The sequence below is a fragment of the Ursus arctos genome, unplaced genomic scaffold (genome assembly GCF_023065955.2).
Source record: "Ursus arctos isolate Adak ecotype North America unplaced genomic scaffold, UrsArc2.0 scaffold_8, whole genome shotgun sequence".
Lineage (NCBI taxonomy): Eukaryota > Metazoa > Chordata > Mammalia > Carnivora > Ursidae > Ursus > Ursus arctos.
In genome coordinates, this window is record NW_026623100.1 from 34,259,272 (window position 1) to 34,279,213 (window position 19,942).

The following is a 19,942-nucleotide window of genomic DNA, read 5'->3' on the forward strand; positions in this document are numbered from 1 at the left end:
TCTGTCACGTCTGTAGTTTCTACTCCCAGTCCCCACTCACCACCCTAAGGCCCCCACTATGAGCCCACTGGGGACCACCGGGGACAAATCTGAGTGTGAGACCTCACGATGAGCTCAGCATTGCTTCCCCCATCCAGGATTAGTGGTTGGACTGGACCATGGCCCAGCTCCTGCTTTCCTGAGCTTGAACCTCAGGCTTCTGTCCTCAGCCTCCTGCAAACAGTCACTAGGAGGGATCACCAGAAGTCCTCTGTCATTACTAAACCCCAGCTGGGACCACACAAAACGCTCCCTCCAAGAAATCACTGAGATTCTTGCTAAACTTCCACCCTTGCCCATGAGGTGCTTCTCAGAGAGAAGAGGTCCAAGACAGAGGTCAAGTGCCTGGCCTCCTTGTTTGGAAGTGACACTTCACTTGCTTCCCTTTGGGAAAACAGTCTTTTCCCTTTGCTGCCCTTCCACCCTGGCCAGTGGTGCTCCTAACTCGTGCCATCATCCTTCTTCTCTGCGGCCTAGGGAAGAACCAGCTGGCCCTGAGCCTCAGGTCTGAGGGCATGGGGGCCAACTCGCCAGCCAAGGGCAGCAATGCTTGTGTTTATTCTCTGGTTCCCTGCTCAGTCCAGGCCTTAGTTTCCCAAGGGATCATGATGGGGGCCCTTTATCCTTCTTGGGACGCACTGCTTCACCTCATCCTGCAGCCTGCCCGGAGTGGAGAGACCAGCCCCGCCATTTCCCCCGGGCCTCTAGCTATTCCTATGGGGCCTCTTCGTTGGCCTGTGTCACTTTTGGTGGTGGGTTTTCCCCAGGCTGTCCCCCTGAGCCTGTCCTCCAGGCTGTCCGTCGAGCGGAGCCGTTGCTGTCCATGGGTCCACAAGCCCCCACCTCACTCAGCCCTCTGACCTGGCTCTGGGCACGAGCAGGAGCCTTCCAGCACTGCTGGGGGCCGCCTATAGCCATGGCCGACTTGTGGCGTCCCCTAAGATGGCCACAGACTAGGTGGGTGGGCTCTTTCTGTATTCAATTGCGTTACAAATTTTAGAAAAATCTATAGACGTTTCTGGTGGGGTGCAACACACAGTAGGGTGCGGGATTTTCAGCACACGGCCCCATGAGTACTTACACGAGGAGACCCTTGCAGCTGTGACCTAGAAGAAGATGTAGAATGTTCCCAACACCCCCAGACAGCTCCTTCGAGCGACTCCCTGGCAATGCCCACCCACACCCTGGTCCCAAGGGAGTGGAGAAGGCCAGTAGTAGAATACTCTGAGGATCTCTTGGCAAAAATCAAACACACCTGGGCAGGACCCTTGGAGTGGAGGCCAATGTCAGCCTGTTACAGGCCGGCAACGACCCCAGGAGCCTCCCTATCATGGCAACCGAATCGGGTCACACAGGAGGAAAGTGAGGGCACCAGAGGTCATTAATGAGAGAACAGGACAGTTGGCCATTGTACTCTGTGCCTAAGACCACGCCCTTATGCAGGCAGCAAAGGCAACTTTTCAGAGAAATTGGGGGGGGGGGGCTGTGTCATTAAAACACGAGGGGTGAATTCTCAGGGGATGGCTTCACTAGGTCACACGCTACAGCGTGAGCAGGGGGACCCCCGCTATAGCCCTAGAGTCCTCCCTTGCAGTGAGAAGCATGCTGAGGAAATGGGCTTACCTCCTCACATGGGGTAGAGCCAGACCCCCGGACCCCAGAAACACTGGATCCAGTTCCCACGTGAGTCCTGAGTCCCTTGCGGAAGAGCTGCTGCAGCCTCACGCATTTGCCTTGGCGCCGAGGGGGCAGCTGGGGACGGGGTCTGCACTGACAGAGGGAAGAGGGGCAGGCAGAGCCAGACGGGGGCTCCGAGTAACGGCTTTTTCTCAGTCGTTCTACGGGAAGTGCGTGGCAGCGGGTGTCTGCCGTGTGAGTGCGGGGGTGTGGTGAACCTGGAATTTCCAAAGCGGTCAAGGGGGGAGCAGAGTGCAGGCGCTGGTGCTGGGGTGGGCCCAGATCCAGGGATGTGTGTGCCGCGTGGATTAACTCCCCCTCTTCCAGGTGTATATAAAGAGAACACAGTCACAGCCACTCCAACAGACAAACACTGACCTGTATCATGTGAATCCCGGGACGATGGTCCCAGCTGGAGCCGCTCTAGAATGATGCAATCAAACACTAGCTCTCTCTTTCCTGAGCCTTTCCTCTCCAGGACCGTTGCCTGGTGGTCCCCAAATAGCAGATGCATGTCCCGGCATCCGCGTCCCGTCCGCGCTGAAGGAAGAATAATAGGGGAGAGCAGAGGGCGCACTTGCACGCCAGCTGAGTCTGCCCTTCTTTATGGGGAAAGAAAGACCCTTCTTGGAAGCCTCATTCAGCAAACTTCCACTTAGATCTCCTCGACCAGAACTGAGGTCAGATGGCCACCCGTAGACCAGTCACAGACTGAGGAAGCGGGCATGACGTTATCCTCTTACGGGAAGCAAGATGGATGCAGCCCAGGCCTTCTCAACCTCGGCCCTCCTGGCTGCCAGTTAGCGGCCGCTCGAACAAATGGAGGTTCTGTCAGCAGAAGAGGGGGGCTGCAGAACAGAGACTAAATGGGGAATGAGTCCTCAGTGGATTTTTTTGTCGCGTAGTATTCGAAAACTCTGACCAAAAATAGATAATGAACATCTCTTTCGAAGGTCTTACCTCTTTAGTTTCTGCCTGCTTTGAGTCACTCTCCACTGCCTCCAAACACTTATTTTTTTAATGTTTTGTCCAGGTTTGTAATTGTTATGCCAGCAGGGCTAGTCTGATATAGGCTAATTCATCATTATCAGAAGCTAGAAGTCTCCATATTTTTGTTAGTTCATCAATTTATATTTATTATGTTTGGGTTAACTGATGCTTAGACCCAAACAGTTGTCCAAACAAAGAATTTGCATAAGAAAGTGTTTGATTCATATACTCGAATCCTGGGAGTTCTGAATGAACTAACTACATTTAGTTCTACCTCAAGATGACTAAATGAGTCTATATGACGTACCATTTACTGTGAAGAATGGAACGTCATGGGAAATAAGAACCCCCATGATTCCTACAGAACCCCCTTCAGCACATTCGTGTCCTGGTCCACGTCTCCCCTCTCAGGCCAGCTGTAGTAGCCAGAACAGCTCTGCTAGCCTCCCTCATGCTTTGTTGTGTTTGGTCCAGACTTGCCCCTCCTGCATGGTGGCCTAGAGAAGGTCGATGCTTGGGCATATGATGACTTAAGAGAGTTGATGGCCCAATAAAAAATATACAGGGTTATAAGTGGACCCCCCAAAAATGCAACTATATGCCGTCTATGAGAGACTCGCTTTAGATTTAAGGACACACATAAGCTAAAGATGAAGGGATGGACAAAGATATTCCAAGCAGATTGTAGCTAAAATAGAGTAGGGGTGGCTGTACTTAGATCAGACCAAGTAGACTGTTAGTCCAAAACTGTCACAAGTTGAGGGCCTTAGAGGGGAGGGGGGTGGGGGAATGGGATAGGCTGGTGATGGGTAGTAAGGAGGGCACGTATTGCATGGTGCACTGGGTGTTATACACAACTAATGAATCATCGAGCCTTACATCGGAAACCGGGGATGTACTGTATGGTGACTAACATAATATAATAAAAAAAAAATAATAAGTGAAAGTGATAAAAAAAAAAAAACTGTCACAAGAGCAAAGAAGGTCATTGCCTAATGATAAAAGGGTCAGTTCACCAGGAGGATGTAACAATTATAAATATATGTGCACTCATATCAGAGAACCTAAATATAAAATATAAACCAGGGGAGATCTGAAGAGAGAAATGGACAGCAGTACAAAGATAGCAGGAAACTTTGCTACCCCGCTTTCAATAATGGCTAGATCACCCAGGCAGAAAATCAATAAGACGACAGCAGACTTGAGTAACACTGGACCAAACGGACCTCACAGACCTATACAGAACACTCCACCCCACAACAGAATACGGATTCTTCTCAAGCTCACATGGAACATTCTCCAGGAGGGATCACCTAGTAGGCTACAAAACAAGTCTTAACAAGTTTATGAATCATTCCAAGTATCTTTTCCAACCACAATGGAGTGAAATTCGAAATCACTAACAAAAGGAAGACAAGAAAGCTCGCAAGTACATGGAAATTAGACAACACGCTCTTGACTAACAATTGGATCCAAGAGAAGTCAGAGGGAAAATTAGAAAATATCTCAAGGCATACAAAAATGGAAACAGTTGATATCTTCCTTCCCCAGCCCTGAAGAAGGAGCTCCTTCTGAAGAAGGTTTTTTTGTTTTTGTTTTTGTTTTTTTAATAATATTTATTTTGTTATGTTAGTCACCATACAGTACATCCCCAGTTCTGGATGTAGTGTTCCATGAGTCATTACTTGCATACAACACCCAGTGCACCATGCAATACGTGCCCTCCTTAATCAAGCCCAGCTCCCTCGTAACTTCCATGCGGACACATTCCTTTTACGCATGTGCTGGCCCACTCCACCTGTTGCCCCCAACAGGTATTCAGTGTGACACCAGCACTGAGCAGGGTTAACCAACTTAACGATAAAGCAGAGTCAGGGAAAGCAGAGCTCAAAGTTCTGCTTTAAAAAAGGGACTAATGTTGTAAAAATTAATGAGGATAACACAGCTCTAAGCAGTAAATTCCACAGGAGGTTGCCAATCGTAACACTCCCTCCACCCACCACACCCCCACCCATCTTGGCCACGGGGAGTAAGAATGTGCCCCAGGTGATTCAATCTGGTGCCTTTCCAAAGATTTGTACATTAAAACTAACTGAAATGAAAATGAAGAGAAGGGGCGCCTGGGTGGTTCAGTCGTTAAGCGTCTGCCTTCGGCTCAGGGCGTGATCCTGGTGTTATGGGATCGAGCCCCACATCAGGCTCCTCCGCTGGGAGCCTGCTTCTTCCTCTCCCACTCCCCCTGCTTGTGTTCCCTCTCTCGCTGGCTGTCTCTCTCTCTGTCAAATAAATAAATAAAATAAAATAAATTAATTAAAAAAAAATAAAATGAAGAGAAGTCCCTTCCTCTCTGACAAAGACGCTGGGAAAATGGAGACCCTGGGCCTCACAGCGGTGGTGTTTCTATCCTCCAGGAGAAAGTTGACGCAAGATTCTGAGGCTGACACACAGAAAGGAGAGTCTGGAGTGGGAGAAGAGTCTGGCCACCTTCACACACCTTGGGCTAGCCACCCAAAGCTAGAATATCCCTATCTTTCTACAGCAACATGAGACAATAGATTCTACCCTCTTAGCCTCAGTTATTTTGATTTTGGGTGCTATCACTTGCAAACACAGGTCAAATGCAAGTACACTCTACTATCCGTTTGGCATGTTACTATACGCACTTTACCGCTGCTAGCAAATGTTGTCATGCAGATGGCTCACTTCCCCAGCAAGAAAATGATTTCCTTGACAATGGTAATTTTGCCAGCATACCTGCCCCAGTGCTGAGGACATGGTTAAGTGTTTTAAATATGTTTATTAATGGTTATTATGGAGCAGATGCTCAGTGTTAGGAATAGGAGCAGTTGGTAACAGAAATTCTTGTTAAAGGCGTTCCTCCATGTTCTGCTGAGCGGTCCACAGGAGAACCAGCTGTATGATCTGGAAATGGGCCCACATTACACAACGTATTTGGCATATTGGAAATTGCTTTCCTTTTATATATTGACTTGGCGTTCCCAGTGAGTTTCTCACTCCTGTCAAGATTTTCAGTACGGTTCATCTTTCTCTGGGTGATGGGTGTTCCCCACTACCTCTCCCCTCGCTCCAAGACAAAATACATTATGATAGTATTTATTAAGGTTGAGACTAGTGCTTTGATGCGCTAAAAGAAATTTTTTAAAAGGCGTGTGACTGGCCCTCCAAGCTGGGTGCCCTGTCAGAGGGCATAGTTTCCATCACCGGAGCAGTCAAGTTGTTTGCTAAGAGAACACCAAACCCCGCCCCCGTCGGCAGGGGGAGGCCACTGCCTGCTCCTCCCAGACTGCACAAGGGGTTGTTTTTGTTTTATTTTTAATTAAAATTTTTATTTTTTTCTTTTCTTATTTAAGTATAATTAAAGTACAGCATTATATTAGCTTCAGGGGTACAATGTAATGATTCAACAATTCTACACATTTCTCGGTGCTCATCAAGACAAGTGTCCTCTGAATCCCCTTTGTTTTGGTGGGCAGGTGGGCAGCGGGTCTGGTGGAGGCCATCTGGACACCTGCACCCCGCTGACCACCCTGTGATGACTCCGCTTTATTATCTGGGAAGTTTCACACCTTATGTACTTTACTTACAATCCTGGCAAATTCTTTCCTTCTATATGTTGACGTCAACATTGTTTGGCTTCCTTTGTTGTTTACAAAAAAAGCAAACACCCAGAGATCTGTAGATACAGGATTTATGTTTTACCACCGAGTCTCAACATTAGTTGGGGCGTGGGGAAAGAACTTAATTTGGCCGCTGAGTGGAAACCAAGGGTGGGTGTCTTGGAAAGGCAACGCTGGTGGGTTGATGCCTAAACACTAACGCCTGCGCAGATGGAGATTCCAAAGATGCCCAGGAGTCCGGCCTTCGAACAGATGCCAGCACTGACATTATCTGAAAAGGAGACACATTTGTGAAGAAGGAGCATTGAGAAACACATTCTTAGAATGCAGCAAACCCATGCCTTTTTGTTAATGTCTTGACTATGTTACCCAAGTTTTTAGCTATCCTTGTATTGCAAAGGGTAATAACATGTTAGCTTAAATAAGACTGACAACTCCTAGGGGCACCTGGGAGGCTCAGTTGGTTAAGCGGTCTGCCTTCAGCTCAGGTTGTGATCCCGGGGTCCTGGGATGGAGCCCTCCCCTACCTTGGGCTCCCTGCTCAGTGGTGGGTCTGCTTCTCCCTCTCCCTCTGCACTCCCCCCACACCCTTGTGTGCTCTCTCTCTCAAATAAACAAATAAAATGTTAAAAAAAAAAAAAAAAAAAGACTGACAGCTTCTAGAAGTGCTGTCTGGCTCTATTCGATTGATGCTCTGACATCCTGTGTTGGTGACCGGCCTGTGCTTTTACTCTAAGTACTAATGACCCTACTAAAAGAAAAATACCTTAAAAATTTTTTCTAGACAGTAAAAATGTGATAAATGCTCATTATTTTCTTTTGTATCTTACCTTCCACTACTCTGGGGAATTTATCTTGTTACATTCGCCATCTGTGGCTTGGCCCCTCTTTCCCTCTGGCCACTCTCCCATATTTGGAAACTTTGTATAAAAATGCCAGTAATGACTGCAGTGATATATGCTAGCTGGATGACTCGAGGCTTTATTCCCTGTCGACCAGTGCACTTTGCTTGCTCTTTCTTAGACTCATTCTATCCTAGATTCTGAAAATAGTTTTTAAAACTTTTTTGAAAAATAATTGACAAATGAATTTGTATGTATTTCCAGCAAACACCGTGATAATTTGATACACACACATTGTAGAATGATTACCAAGACCAAGAGAACACATTCATCACCTCACACAGTTCACGTGGGTAATTCTTGTGTGTGTGTGTGTGTGTGTGTGTAAGAATGCTTAGGATCTCCTCTCCACCACTTTCATGTACACAATACCGTGTTATTAACGCCCGTCAGCACGAGGCACAGCAGGAAATCCAATCGGTTTTCCTCGGCACCCAGGACATCCTAAAATTTCATCGTCTTTGTTAACCCATCAACTTCTCCACCAAGCGTGTGCACAGTTAGCAGAGAGTTTCATTCATTTCGGTATCTCCCTCACGCTGAGCACGATTTCCACACCCGGTCGGTATTTAGTTCCCCAAGTCAAGGGAAAGGAGTCATGTTTCACGTCTACCTGTATTTCTCACCCCCCCCCCCCCAGCACAGGGCCCCGTACAGGGGAGCTTTCAGAAAATATTTGGTGACGGAATAATTTACTGGTACTCACCTAACTTGTCAACCACTTCCCCCTTGTACAGGGGCACATGACTGCAGAGCTGCCTGATGGGGGAGCCGAACAGGAACCAGTCTGCGTGTATCATCAGAGACTGTAGCGGGTTATACTTGACCCAGAAGTATTTGTCAGAGTACATGTTCTTCATAGCCTAGAGCAGTAGAAGAGAGGGGGAGGGGATAAAGTAGGCTGACATAACCTGATGTCCCTTATTCGAAACTGACTTTTTCATATTATTAAGCAGAAGGCCATCAGGAATCTCAAGATACTATCTCCTTCTGAGCACTTGGTCTGCAGGGAAGCCTCGTTATTACGCATGTTATTTCACTGCTGGTGACAGTGACACCCGGGAGGGTGAATCCCACAGCAGGGGTGGCACAGATGGGAAGTTACAGGGAGAGAATGAAACACCAGTCCCGAGCCCCGAGCCGTGTTTGTTTATTCTCGCCATCCCGTATTGTTTCTTTACACCTTTGTGTTGAGGACGATTATGACTTCACTCGTTTTTCTGCCAGTCACTATTTCTGAGAGCCCTGCTGTTCAGTCCTTTCCAGAAAAGCACTGGAATTGATTATAAGTTCTTGGCTTGGGAGCTGAATGGTAGAAATCAAGCTAAAGGATGTATTCCTGCTCCCAAAAACAATAAAGGAGAAAACACTTTAACAGGTGGAGAGTACATACCCACGGTAAGATGTAATATTGTGATCTTCCCCCTTACCCGCTTCTTTCCTCCGTAGGTACCAGTTTTCCCCAGCAAAGGAAAGGGAATGGGTAAGGGTACTGCAGAATCACCTGTTTCTCGTAGATGTATCGTTTTAGTTCTTCCAGAGCGGGGATGGCCTTATGGTCCATCTTCAGGATGTAGCAGGCTCTTCGGGAAAGCACCCGGGATGCGATGTAGCCCTGAGGCAGCAAGAGTGCAGTTACTGGCCCTCCTGGTTCCCCAGGTTGGGAACTGGTGGGGAGGACGTTTGAGCCTCATTGCGGAAAGCCTCAAGCGTGCGCAGTGAGTGCACGTGACCACTTTTCAACTCGCGATCCATTCTTTTTTTTATAATAATTTTTTATTATATTATGTTAGTCACCATACAGTACATCCCTAGTTTTCAATGTAAAGTTCCATGATTCATTACTTGCGTATAACCCCCAGTGCACCATGCAATACGTGCCCTCCTTAATACCCATCACCGGTCTATCCCAATCCCCCACCCCCCTCCCCTCTGAAGCCCTCAGTTTGTTTCCCAGAGTCCATAGTCTCTCATGGTTCATTCCCCCTTCTGTTTACGCCCCCCTTTCTTCTTCCCTTTCTTCTCCTACCGATCTTCCTACTTCTTATGTTCCATAGATGAGTGAAACCGTATGAGAATTGTCTTTCTCTGGCTGACTTATTTCACTTAGCGATCCATTCTCTCCGTTTGCCTTTTTTACATCATAGTTTTACTTTTTGGCTCGTTGTTTCCTTCTCTGAAGTTGTACAAACCCATGATTTGTGCCCCACTTTTCATATTTTGTAACCAGTGCCTGTAGTTTGGGGTTTGAACAATTAAGAAGCAGCAGCTGTCTGTCTCCTTCTATTGATTTCGTTCTGCGTTTTCCTCAATTTGGGGTAAATACAGTATTCTTTAGAACTATGCTTTCCAATATGTTCATTACTAGCCACATGTGTTACTTAAATTTAAATTTAAATTAAGTAAAACTTAAAATGTACTTCCTCTGTCACACAGTTCACGTGCTCAGTAGCCACAAGCGGCCAGTAGCTTCTCTGTTGGAAAATACAGATACAGAGCATTTCCACCATCGTAGAAATTTCTACTGGACAGTGCTGCCTGAGAAACTCTCTTTCACATACACACTCACCCTCACCGCCAACACACACACATTTCATCTATTCTTCTCTCCTTTACTGTCTTCTTTCCATCCTTTCTCCACCTCAAACCCAAGCTCGCTGGACAGGGCTGGGTTGGAGGAAGGTGGGATCGAAACAGCAATGGTGGGTGAGTCCCATGGAGCCAAACGGAACTGGAGGCCACTTCACCTTCATCCTGAATGGAATTTTCTCTATAGAATTCCCAATAATTATACAGTCTGCGAGGCTGTATGTCATACAAACACTCTTCTAGTTCCTATTTTTCAATTCTCACAAATTGCCAGTTCCTAAAATTCAAAAATAGCCTGAGGCAAAGCCTGATGGCAATGGAAGGGGCTTAAACTGAGTCCTCACCACTCTGGGTTTTTTTAAAGACACTTTGGGGATTTCCATGAAATCTGCTTTAAAAAACAATTTCAGTGCAACTTCCTTTAAAAATGTATCTTTCGAAGATTCTATGCTTTCAGATGCGTCCTAGAACTCCTGATGCCAATGGGGAGGAGACATGTGAGGGGGTTCCTACAAGAATAGGAGACAGAAAGTGCGTCCAAATGTCCAGTGACATGGACTACAACCTATTTCTATCCACAAGGCGTAGCTCTGTTCCACGGTAAAAGCAGCCTCCTAATCAGGTGGAACAAATAGAAAACAAACAGATAAATGGATAAAGGACCAAATAACTTTTCTGAGCAGTTTTCTGAGACTTATTGGTAATACCAGTAACTGAAACTTAGAGAGTTTGGAGTTTTTGGTTAGCATACTTTCCTTCCTCCAGACGAAGTATGATTTATTGCATATCCTACTTACATAGTTGAATGGGTATAGTTGTTTTGGATTTCTGCTATTCTGTGATTGTTTATTCCCTAATCGCTCTTCTTTTTGCATGAGTTTTTGTATTAGAAGCCCTAATTCATTCATTTATTCATTCAGCAAATAATTTTTGAGAGCCTGTGTGCCAGGCTATGCTCTAGGTTTTGGTCCACTCTTCTAGAGACTTTCTGAGCCTGTAGTGAGACAATCATCATGATGCTTCCAGTTGTCACCTCAAAAGGTCAAGCAGACGTGTATGTTTCCTCTCACACTTTTTTCTTAGAAATGGTTTTGTTTGGGGAAGCCTGGGTGGCTCAGTCGGTTTAATGTCCTACTCTTGCTTTCAGCTCAGGTCCTGATCTCAGGGTCTTGAGATCGAGCCCCCAGTTGGACTCTGAGCTCACGTCAGCGTCTGCTTGAGGTTCTTTCTCTTCCTCTCCCTTTGCCCCTCCCTCTCCTCGAGAGTACATGCTCTCTCTCTCTCTCTTTCTCTCTAAAATAAATAAAATCTTTTTTTTAAAAAAAGGGGGAGAAGCAAAAGTAAGGAAATTCTGAGAGAAGTGCAAGGATAGTTCTTAGAATTCAAATGTATGGTAAACGGCTGCCCCTTCACCCTAGAGAAGCCCAGTCTTGAAGAATATAAAAATTGCCTTGCTGCTTACATGTTTATAGTCAAAAATCGTGGTAGAGGAACATGATCCTGCATGGATGTTAACGATGGCGGTATTTTTTTCATTGTCAATTGTCACTGTCTCCTGAAGATTGCCACCATTGCTGTTCGGGCTGATGATATTATAAACCTGGATTAGCAAGAAAGACATAATGGTTTTTTCCATAAGTCAGCTGCACCGGAAAGGCGAACTTCCCGACAAAATACAGCCCTCCGCTCACTATGAACAAGAGATCGGAGCCTGAAACTTCCTCACTGGCATCCCGGACCAAAAACCCAAGCTAAAATAAGAATGTGACAGTCTTCTTCATGGTTTACTGTGTTATATACGGGAGAACGAAATGACATCACAGGAGAAATGGCATCGACCACATTTTAAAGCAATGGGTTGCATTTTTAAAGGCATTGCAGTTAGAAAGAAATGTCAACCTTATGGTTTCCATTATTGGTTATGTCTGGGATTCCATCCCAAATAGGGCACATGGGCTCTCTACAGTCCTCCAGATAAATGATCTTGTATCTTCCTTTTCCCCTCCCAATAACTCCAAGGTATAAAGTCCATAGCGAGCGAACTTACCTCGTATCCATGAGATTGTGTCCCAAAGATGGCCAGTGCCAGAAATACCACCTGAAAAACAAACCAGTTGCATCCATTCTCTAGCTGGCAGTCATTGAGGGTGGGGACTTAAGGAGACACCGGACAGGACAAGCACAAGTATCTCAGAAAATATACACCTCGAGACACAGGTGGGTGGTCATGGGCGGTCAACAGTCCATTTCCAAGATGTGAAACACACATTCCCTCATTTGACAGGTATTTATTGACTTCATGCTATTTGTCAGACACCAGATTCTACCTTTATGCCCCATTTCCGAGCCTTCCCAACATCATAATCCTCTAGGCAGCACGGGTTCTTATGCCAGAAACGACTTGGAGCAGGTGAACCAGGTGAGCAGGGAAGAAGGACTCATTTACTACGAGAACACCCTGGTGTGACTCACAGTGTATCTGGATTACAGGAGTGAAGTTGTGTCTTATGGTTTAAAAAAATGTGTTTAATTCCTTGAGATCGAGAGGGTAAAACAGATTTAAAATGGATTCATGGTGATAGAGATACAAAGGATTCCCAGGGAAACTATGAAAAGAGGATGCTTGAAGGCGTGGCTAACTTTTGAGGCTGACAGCAAGGAAAGCCTCTATATTCTCCTTAGTGATGCCATCAGACGAATGTTAGGCTGACGGGCCATGAGACTGACATTGACGCAGTTCTGACATTTTGCTGCAGTTGTGTTAAGAGTCTTATCTAACCGATCGATCCCAGTTTTGTGTTTTTTCTGAACATCGCCGTGTAAGGCACTGTCATTGCAAACCGCTCATGGAGGGGCTCTGCGGGAAGGCAGATATTTTTAAGACCTGTCAGGAGGATTTTTCGACTTTCCTAACAATCATCAATAACATCTCTCTTCTGATGACTGGAGGTGGAGGGCCTGACAAAGACCCGTATGCGGATCTCCAACCTGCCTATGAGCCCCTCCACAGCCCTTCTCTGCCTCCAGGCTGGCTCTTGTAACCTCTGACACTCTTATTTTCCTCTAATACAGAGATTTGAACAGATGGGTGGAGGACTGATCACCGTAGTGATATAATTAGAGAGAGCTCAGGAAGTGTCCCCGGACCCCAAATAACCACCCACCCAAAACCATGATTAATACACCGGGGTTACAGGTTTACGTTTCAGCAACAGATCTCCTCTTGGAAAATCAAGAGACCCCTCGGAGATGGAACTCTTTAAGCCGACAATCCTGAACACCTGATGGGGGTGGCCTGGCAGGAATGCTGTGCCATGATTGCTCCTGCCAGTGGGGCCGGAGACGGGTACATTTCAAGTCTAAACCTCATTTTTATTGGCATGGGAAAATCGCATTCCTCTGTGCCTCAGTCTCCTCACCTGTAGGATGGGGGTAATACTACTCAGCTCACGGAGTTGTTGAAGTGAAAAAAATCAAAGTATTTATGTTTAGCATAGGCTCTCATATGCACTTAGAAAATGACAGCTGCTGTTATCTTTTTCAAAAAATTGCCCCTTCTCTTTTAAACAGTAAATGCAGTTGTCCCCAAATGCCTACGTTCCTTCCCAAGCTCATAATCACAAGGAATTATTATTAAAAATTCTCCAAATTAAAATTCTCTAGATGTTTCCAAAATGCTTTCTTTGCATTGTTTAGTAAATGTCTCAGAAGACAGACAATGGGGGCGACTGGGTAGCGCAGTCGTTAAAGCATCTGCCTTCGGCTCAGGGCGTGATCCTGGAGTGCCGGGATCGAGTCCCACATCGGGCTCCTCCGCTGGGAGCCTGCTTCTTCCTCTCCCACTCCCCCTGCTGTGTTCCCTCTCTCGCTGGCTGTCTCTGTCAAATAAATAAATAAAATCTTAAAAAAAAAAAAAGAAGACAGACAATGGACAAATAAATATCCGACTTCATAGGTAACGCTATCCTGGCCAAAGACATTATTTAATTCAATCACAGAAGCTTTGAAGCATGCACAGTGTTCACCTAAGACTGCTGAAATCGATTTGGAATTGACTGGATTTGAACATTCCCTGCAGGAGCCAGGCAAGAGTATAAAGAAGCATAAACAAATACTCACAAGGATTTTCATTTTGCCTGATGGGAAGACGGTGCCAGAGCAAGTGAGGCTGCTGGTGCGACTTCGACCCTTTATATGAGCTTAAAGGTGTGGAAATCTCTTTCCAGAACAATTACTTTGGAAAAGGCTATGTCCATATCTCTGACAAACCCCAGCAAACTCCTTTATCGGGATTGAGACCCAATCACATAACCTGATGTCAATAAAGTTCATTAGTCAGTAGCAAAAATCTACCACTTGGTCACTCAGTAAATATTCCTTGCTTATCTGCATTATGTTGCAGTTGATTCAATTTCCACCCTTTAAAAATATTACAAGATGCTTGTTCTACACCAGCATCTTATAGACAAGCAAGGACATAGTCCTACTATCTGCCCCTGATGGTAAAGTCCTCCCTTCAGACCTGAATGGGGTCTTCAGTGTTTTTTCATGTCTGCCCTGCATTTTGAATTCTTCCACCCAAAGAATGGACATAAGACTAGAGGCGGGGGTGCCTGGGTGGCACAGCGGTTAAGCGTCTGCCTTCGGCTCAGGGCGTGATCCCGGCGTTACGGGATCGAGCCCCGCATCAGGCTCCTCCGCTATGAGCCTGCTTCTTCCTCTCCCACTCCCCCTGCTTGTGTTCCCTCTCTCGCTGGCTGTCTGTATCTCTGTCAAATAAATAAATAAAATCTTTAAAAAAAAAAAAAAACTAGAGGTGAACACAGTGGCTGGGGGACCCCTATGACTTCCTTTCTTCTCCCTGTTAAAGTTGCTCCCAATTCCCAGAGATTCATGAGGAAGAAGGTCCAGAGACCACTCTGCCCCATTACCAGAGCTAACCAAATGTTTACATTAAGCATTGCCCAATACTCCGTAAAAACTATGAGTTATACATCTCTAGTTTTCCTGAAGTGCACTGAAAATTTCTCAGACTAAAAAAAAAAAAAGGATAAAGTTGAATTTGTGTAATTTTTATAATACCACACTCAAAAATGTTTGGCTAGTGTTATGGTGGGATCATTAATTCAGAAGGCAGGGAAGTATAAAAATAAACAATATCTGTCAATGGCAAAATTGTTAACCATCGAGAATTGCTATAGTAAGCACGCAAGTCACGTAAGTGACGTCCTTGTTCTCCAGCTGGAGTGACTTCCTAACCAGCAGCTTGAAAAATGGGGCTTTTCAAAAGCAGACATTGGGCAATTTGGGGGTTACCTGGTTTACCGGAATTCCCCTAACCCGGCTGGTCAGCTGGGGTGGCTGGAAAACGTGCTGCTTTATTAAGCCTTTTTGAGATGCCGGCAGCAAGAAGAATTACAGTTTTGTAGCCCGTCTACAAATATCCTCCCCTATCTGGCTCCCAGGACCCCAGCAAGCCAGCCAGCCCCCACACCTGCAGACACGAGGGCAGACAGAGCTACTACACCCTTCGCATTTCTTCCTATTGCTGTCTGCCTTCTTGTAGTGATAAAATTTGACATTCTCCTTCTTTCCCTTCTATTTCTGAGACTTCTTGACTTTTTTGTTATTTAGTTCTAACTTTGAGATTTTAGCACCCATCCTTAATTACTCACATCGCCTACAAATTCAAAAGGGGTCCTGTGTTTTGAACCCAACAGAAACAAAGAACTCAGCCATCTCGGACTCATTACTGAGCATCTTTTCCAGCCCTGTATTGGTATATTTGGGCAGCGTTTTACTTTCACCTTTAAAAAATAACACAAAAATACTTAAGTTTACCATCACTAGATCATTAAATTTGTTCAAATATTTTAGCAATTTTGGGGCTAATTCTTATTTTTTATATCCCGAAAACTTAATTTTCTTTTGGCTTACATGTATCTTTTATAGTTCTTTTATTGGGAGCCACTGGTATTAATTTCTTCTCATGTTTGGAAATGTCTTTATTTTCTCCTCACTTTGGAATAGGAGCTATAGATTGACAGGTGTTTTCCTTCTAACACTTTAAAGATGCTACCCCATTGCCTTCTGGGCATCCACTGTTGGCTGATGTGAAACCTGCCATTAGCACGGTCACAATATTCTTGATTTGTTCTTTTCCACAGTAATATGCTGTTATATTTCTGCTATTTTGTCTCATAATTTCTTGTTCTTTTTTACAAATGTAATACCTTCCTTGATATCTTAAACACATCCTTAGTCTACCTCTGAAACTACTAATGCACTATATTTTAATTGATTGGATGTAAATTTTTTAAAAAAGCACATCCTTAGTTCATGTCTTTTTCTTGCTATCTTATTGTACAAACCAAATAGTAAATCCATTCCCAATTATTTATTTGGTTAGTTACATAAGTTGAAACGCATTTTAACTCATACCGTCTTTATGAGGATCTTATCTTTTTTATTATGACTCTTGCCTTTTTTTTATTATGGGGCAGTCGATGAATTCATTACCATGTCATTTATTGCCATCCTCAAGAAAGGGCTCGAAAACCGCTGTTGCAGGGGGGAGAAAGATTCTATTCTAAATGGTCCTGGGATGAGGCTAGAGTTATTTGGGCAAGCTAACATAGATCCTACCATAAGAAAAGTTAATTCTAAATTAATTTTTAAATACATATAAACATTGTATATGATGTCAAAGAAGCCAAAAAAACCCCAAAAAACAAAAAACAACAAAAAAAAAAAAAGAGGAAAAAACTGTAAGAAAATACAGGTTAACTTTGATCCAATTTTTGCAATGCAAAAGATTTTCTAAGCCTAAAAGTATTGGAATAAATCACAAGAGAAAAGATGTACAAGCCTCACTGAATAATATATAAAGGATCGTTAGTTGTTCAAAAAAGAGTAAAGACACATTTAAAACTCAGGAAAAATACTTTTAACACATATGAGAGACAAAGAGGAATATTTGTTTTGTGGAGAGAGAATAAACTTTCTTATTTTTTTAATCCATAAACAGACAGATGTGTATTAAAAATCTCCAGAAAGTAGTATTTTAACTTATGAAAAGTTTTTGCAAATTCACAGGAGAGTAGTGAACACATACAATGCTTTTTAAGGGGCAAAGAACCTGATTACAGGAAGAAGGGGCACTAACAGGAAATGGTGAGGAGTTGAAGCTCCGAAAACATGCCACCTGGGTTTGAATCCCAAATTCTCTAATTTCTCACCATGTGCCTCAAAATCCTCATGAGGAAAGAAAGGAGAACAAAGGGCCTTCTTACAGCATCCCTGTGAACATGGATGAGCTCATGTGTGCCACGTACTTAACAATAGTCACTGGCTCAGAGTCAGCTTGCAATAAAACTTACCTAATATTATTGCACCATTTATTACAAGTAAAACATGTTCAAACTTGTAGGTTATTAAAGAATTGCAAATTCAAGCAGATTTATTAAATTAAATATAAATGGAACAAAGATAGCTGGAAAATCCCTAATCATCTGAACATTTTTAAAACCCCTTCTAAATAAGCCATGGGTTAAAGAGGTAGTCAGTCACAAAGAACTTAGAAAATGCTTTGAACTTAAGGAAGTGAAAATGCAACACGTCAGAATTTGTGGGATGCAGCTTAAAAAGAAAATTGTAGCACTGAGTACTCATACTAGAAAAAAGGAGGGGGGAAAAAAGAAAGAAAAAAGAAGGGCCTCAAATAAATGATTGAAGTATTCACCTTAAGAAACCTGAAAACAAATATCAAATTAAACCTAGAGCAAGCACGTAGCAAGAAATAATAAAGATAAGAGCAGAAATAAATGACATTAAATATAGAAAAACAAGGGAAAAAATCAATGAAAAATGACAATGGTTTATTTAAATGATCAATCAATTGGTAAATTTCTAGTCAGACTGTTAAAAAAAAGGCATGAATTATTAATACCACTGATAAAAAGAGAACGTCAACACATCGCTGCTCATTTTATACTCATCAAAAAGATAATGAGGAAATGTTCCAAACAACTTTATGTCCAAACATTCAACATTCTAAATGAAATAGACAAAATTTTTGAAAAACACCAACTACCAAAACTTACTCAAGAAGAAATAAATATCTGGAGTAGGCCTACATCAATCAAAAAAACTGAATTTGTAGTTAAAAACTTTCCCACAAAGAAAATTACAGGACCTGATAGTGTCACAGGCAAATTCTACCATTTAAGGAAGAAATAATATCAATTCTACACAAATTCTACCAGAAAATAGGAGAGGAGAAAACACCTCCAAACTCATCCTATGAGGCCAGTATTATCCTAATACCAAAAGTAGACAAAGATATTATAAGAAAAGAAGGTATAGACCAAAATCCTTATAAATATAGATGAAAAAAACTCCAAAAATATTAGCATATTGAATATATAAAAATAATAATACATCATAATTGAGAGAAGTTTTTCCTGTGAACTCAAGATTCATTTAACATTTGCAAATCTATCAATGTCATTCACTGTATTGAATATAAAAAATAAGAAGCCATATTGAAAGAGCCCAGATGTCCATCGACAGATGAATGGATAAAGAAGATGGTGTGTCTATATATACAATAGAGTATTGCTCGGCCATCAGAAAGAAAGAAATCTTGCCATTTGCAATGAAGTGGATGGAACTAGAGGGTATTATGTTAAGTGAAATACGTCAGTCAGAGAAAGACAAATATCCTACGATTTCAGTCATATGTGGAATTTAAGAAAGAAAACAGATGAACATAGGGGAAGGGAGGGGAAAAATAAAATAAGATGAAAACTGAGAGGGAGACAAACCATAAGAGACTTTCAACTATAGGAAACAAACTGAGGGTTACCGGAGGGGAAGGGAGTGGGGGGATGGGTGAGTGGGTGATGGGCACTTGATGTAGTGAGCACTGGGCATTATATGCAACCGATGAATCACTGAATTCTGCCTCTGAAACTACTAATACACTATGTGATAATTAAATTGAATTTAAATTTTAAAAAATTTAAAAATAAATAAATAACAAGCCATGTGATCATCTTGGTAGAAAAGCATTTGGCAAAATTCAATGTACATCTAAGATAACCACTATTAACAAACCAGGAATAAAAAGGAATTTCTTCATCTTGATAAAGTTCATCTATAAAAAACCTGCAGCTAACGTCATACTTAAAGAGTCATAAAAGAAAAATTATTATGGACTTCGGGAAAGCTATTAACTTCTGCTGTTCCAAAGATACTTAAAAACCTGAAAATAAAAACCACAGATTGGGAGAAAATATTTGCCAAAAAACCCCCAAATTTGACAAAGAACTTGCATCTAGAATATATAAAGAACTTTCAAATTTAATAATAAGATAACATACATCCCAATTTTTAAAATAAGCAAAAGATTTAAAAGATGGTTTACCAAAGAAGATATAGAGATAACAAATAGGTACACAAAAAGTTGCTTAGCCTTATTGGTAATTAGGGAAATGCAAATTAAAACCCCTCACATCTATTAGAATGGTTAAAAATAAAAAAGCAAACAAAAATGAACAACCCAAGTGTTGTCAAAGATTTAGAGCAACTAGGAATGCAAGATATTACAACCACTCTGGAAAAACATTTGGCGATTTCTCATAAAGTTTGTATAATTATCATATGACCCAGAAATCCCACTTCTAGGTGTTTACCCACGGGAAGTGAGACTACATGTACACATGAGAACCTGCAGGTGAATATTTGTAGTAGCTTTATTTGTAATCACCCAATTCAGGAAACAACCCAAATGCTTTCAGTGGGTGGATAGATAAACGGTGGTATGTTTCTATAATGAAATACTGCTTAGCAATGAGAAAGGACCAACCCACTGATACACAGCACAGATGAATCTCGGATGCATTATACTGAGTGAAAATAGCAAGAACCGAAAGACTACCTACTGTGTAATTCCATTTATACGTCTTTAAAGATTTTATTTACTTGAGAGAGAGAGAGAAAGAGGGAGAGAGAAAGCACAGAGGGAAAGGGAGAAGCAGACTCCCTGATGAGCAGAACGCCCAACGCAGGGCTCTACCCCAGGACTCTGGGATCATGACCTGAGCC

The 19,942-nt window shown here is 43.1% G+C and overlaps 1 protein-coding gene across 1 annotated transcript; it reads right to left on the bottom strand.

Annotated features, from left to right (window-relative positions):
* Nucleotides 1–6,049: 6,049 nt before the first annotated feature.
* GKN2 (gastrokine 2) lies at nt 6,050–14,026 on the bottom strand. Its single transcript, XM_044379788.2, has 6 exons — nt 13,955–14,026; nt 11,883–11,933; nt 11,298–11,435; nt 8,751–8,861; nt 7,953–8,109; nt 6,050–6,615 (listed from the first exon to the last, which is right to left on the bottom strand). Exons 1-6 carry the CDS (start codon nt 13,964–13,966, stop codon nt 6,533–6,535), a joined length of 552 nt encoding a protein of 183 aa, XP_044235723.1. The 5' UTR covers nt 13,967–14,026; the 3' UTR covers nt 6,050–6,532.
* Between the last annotated feature and the right edge of the window lie 5,916 nt (nt 14,027–19,942).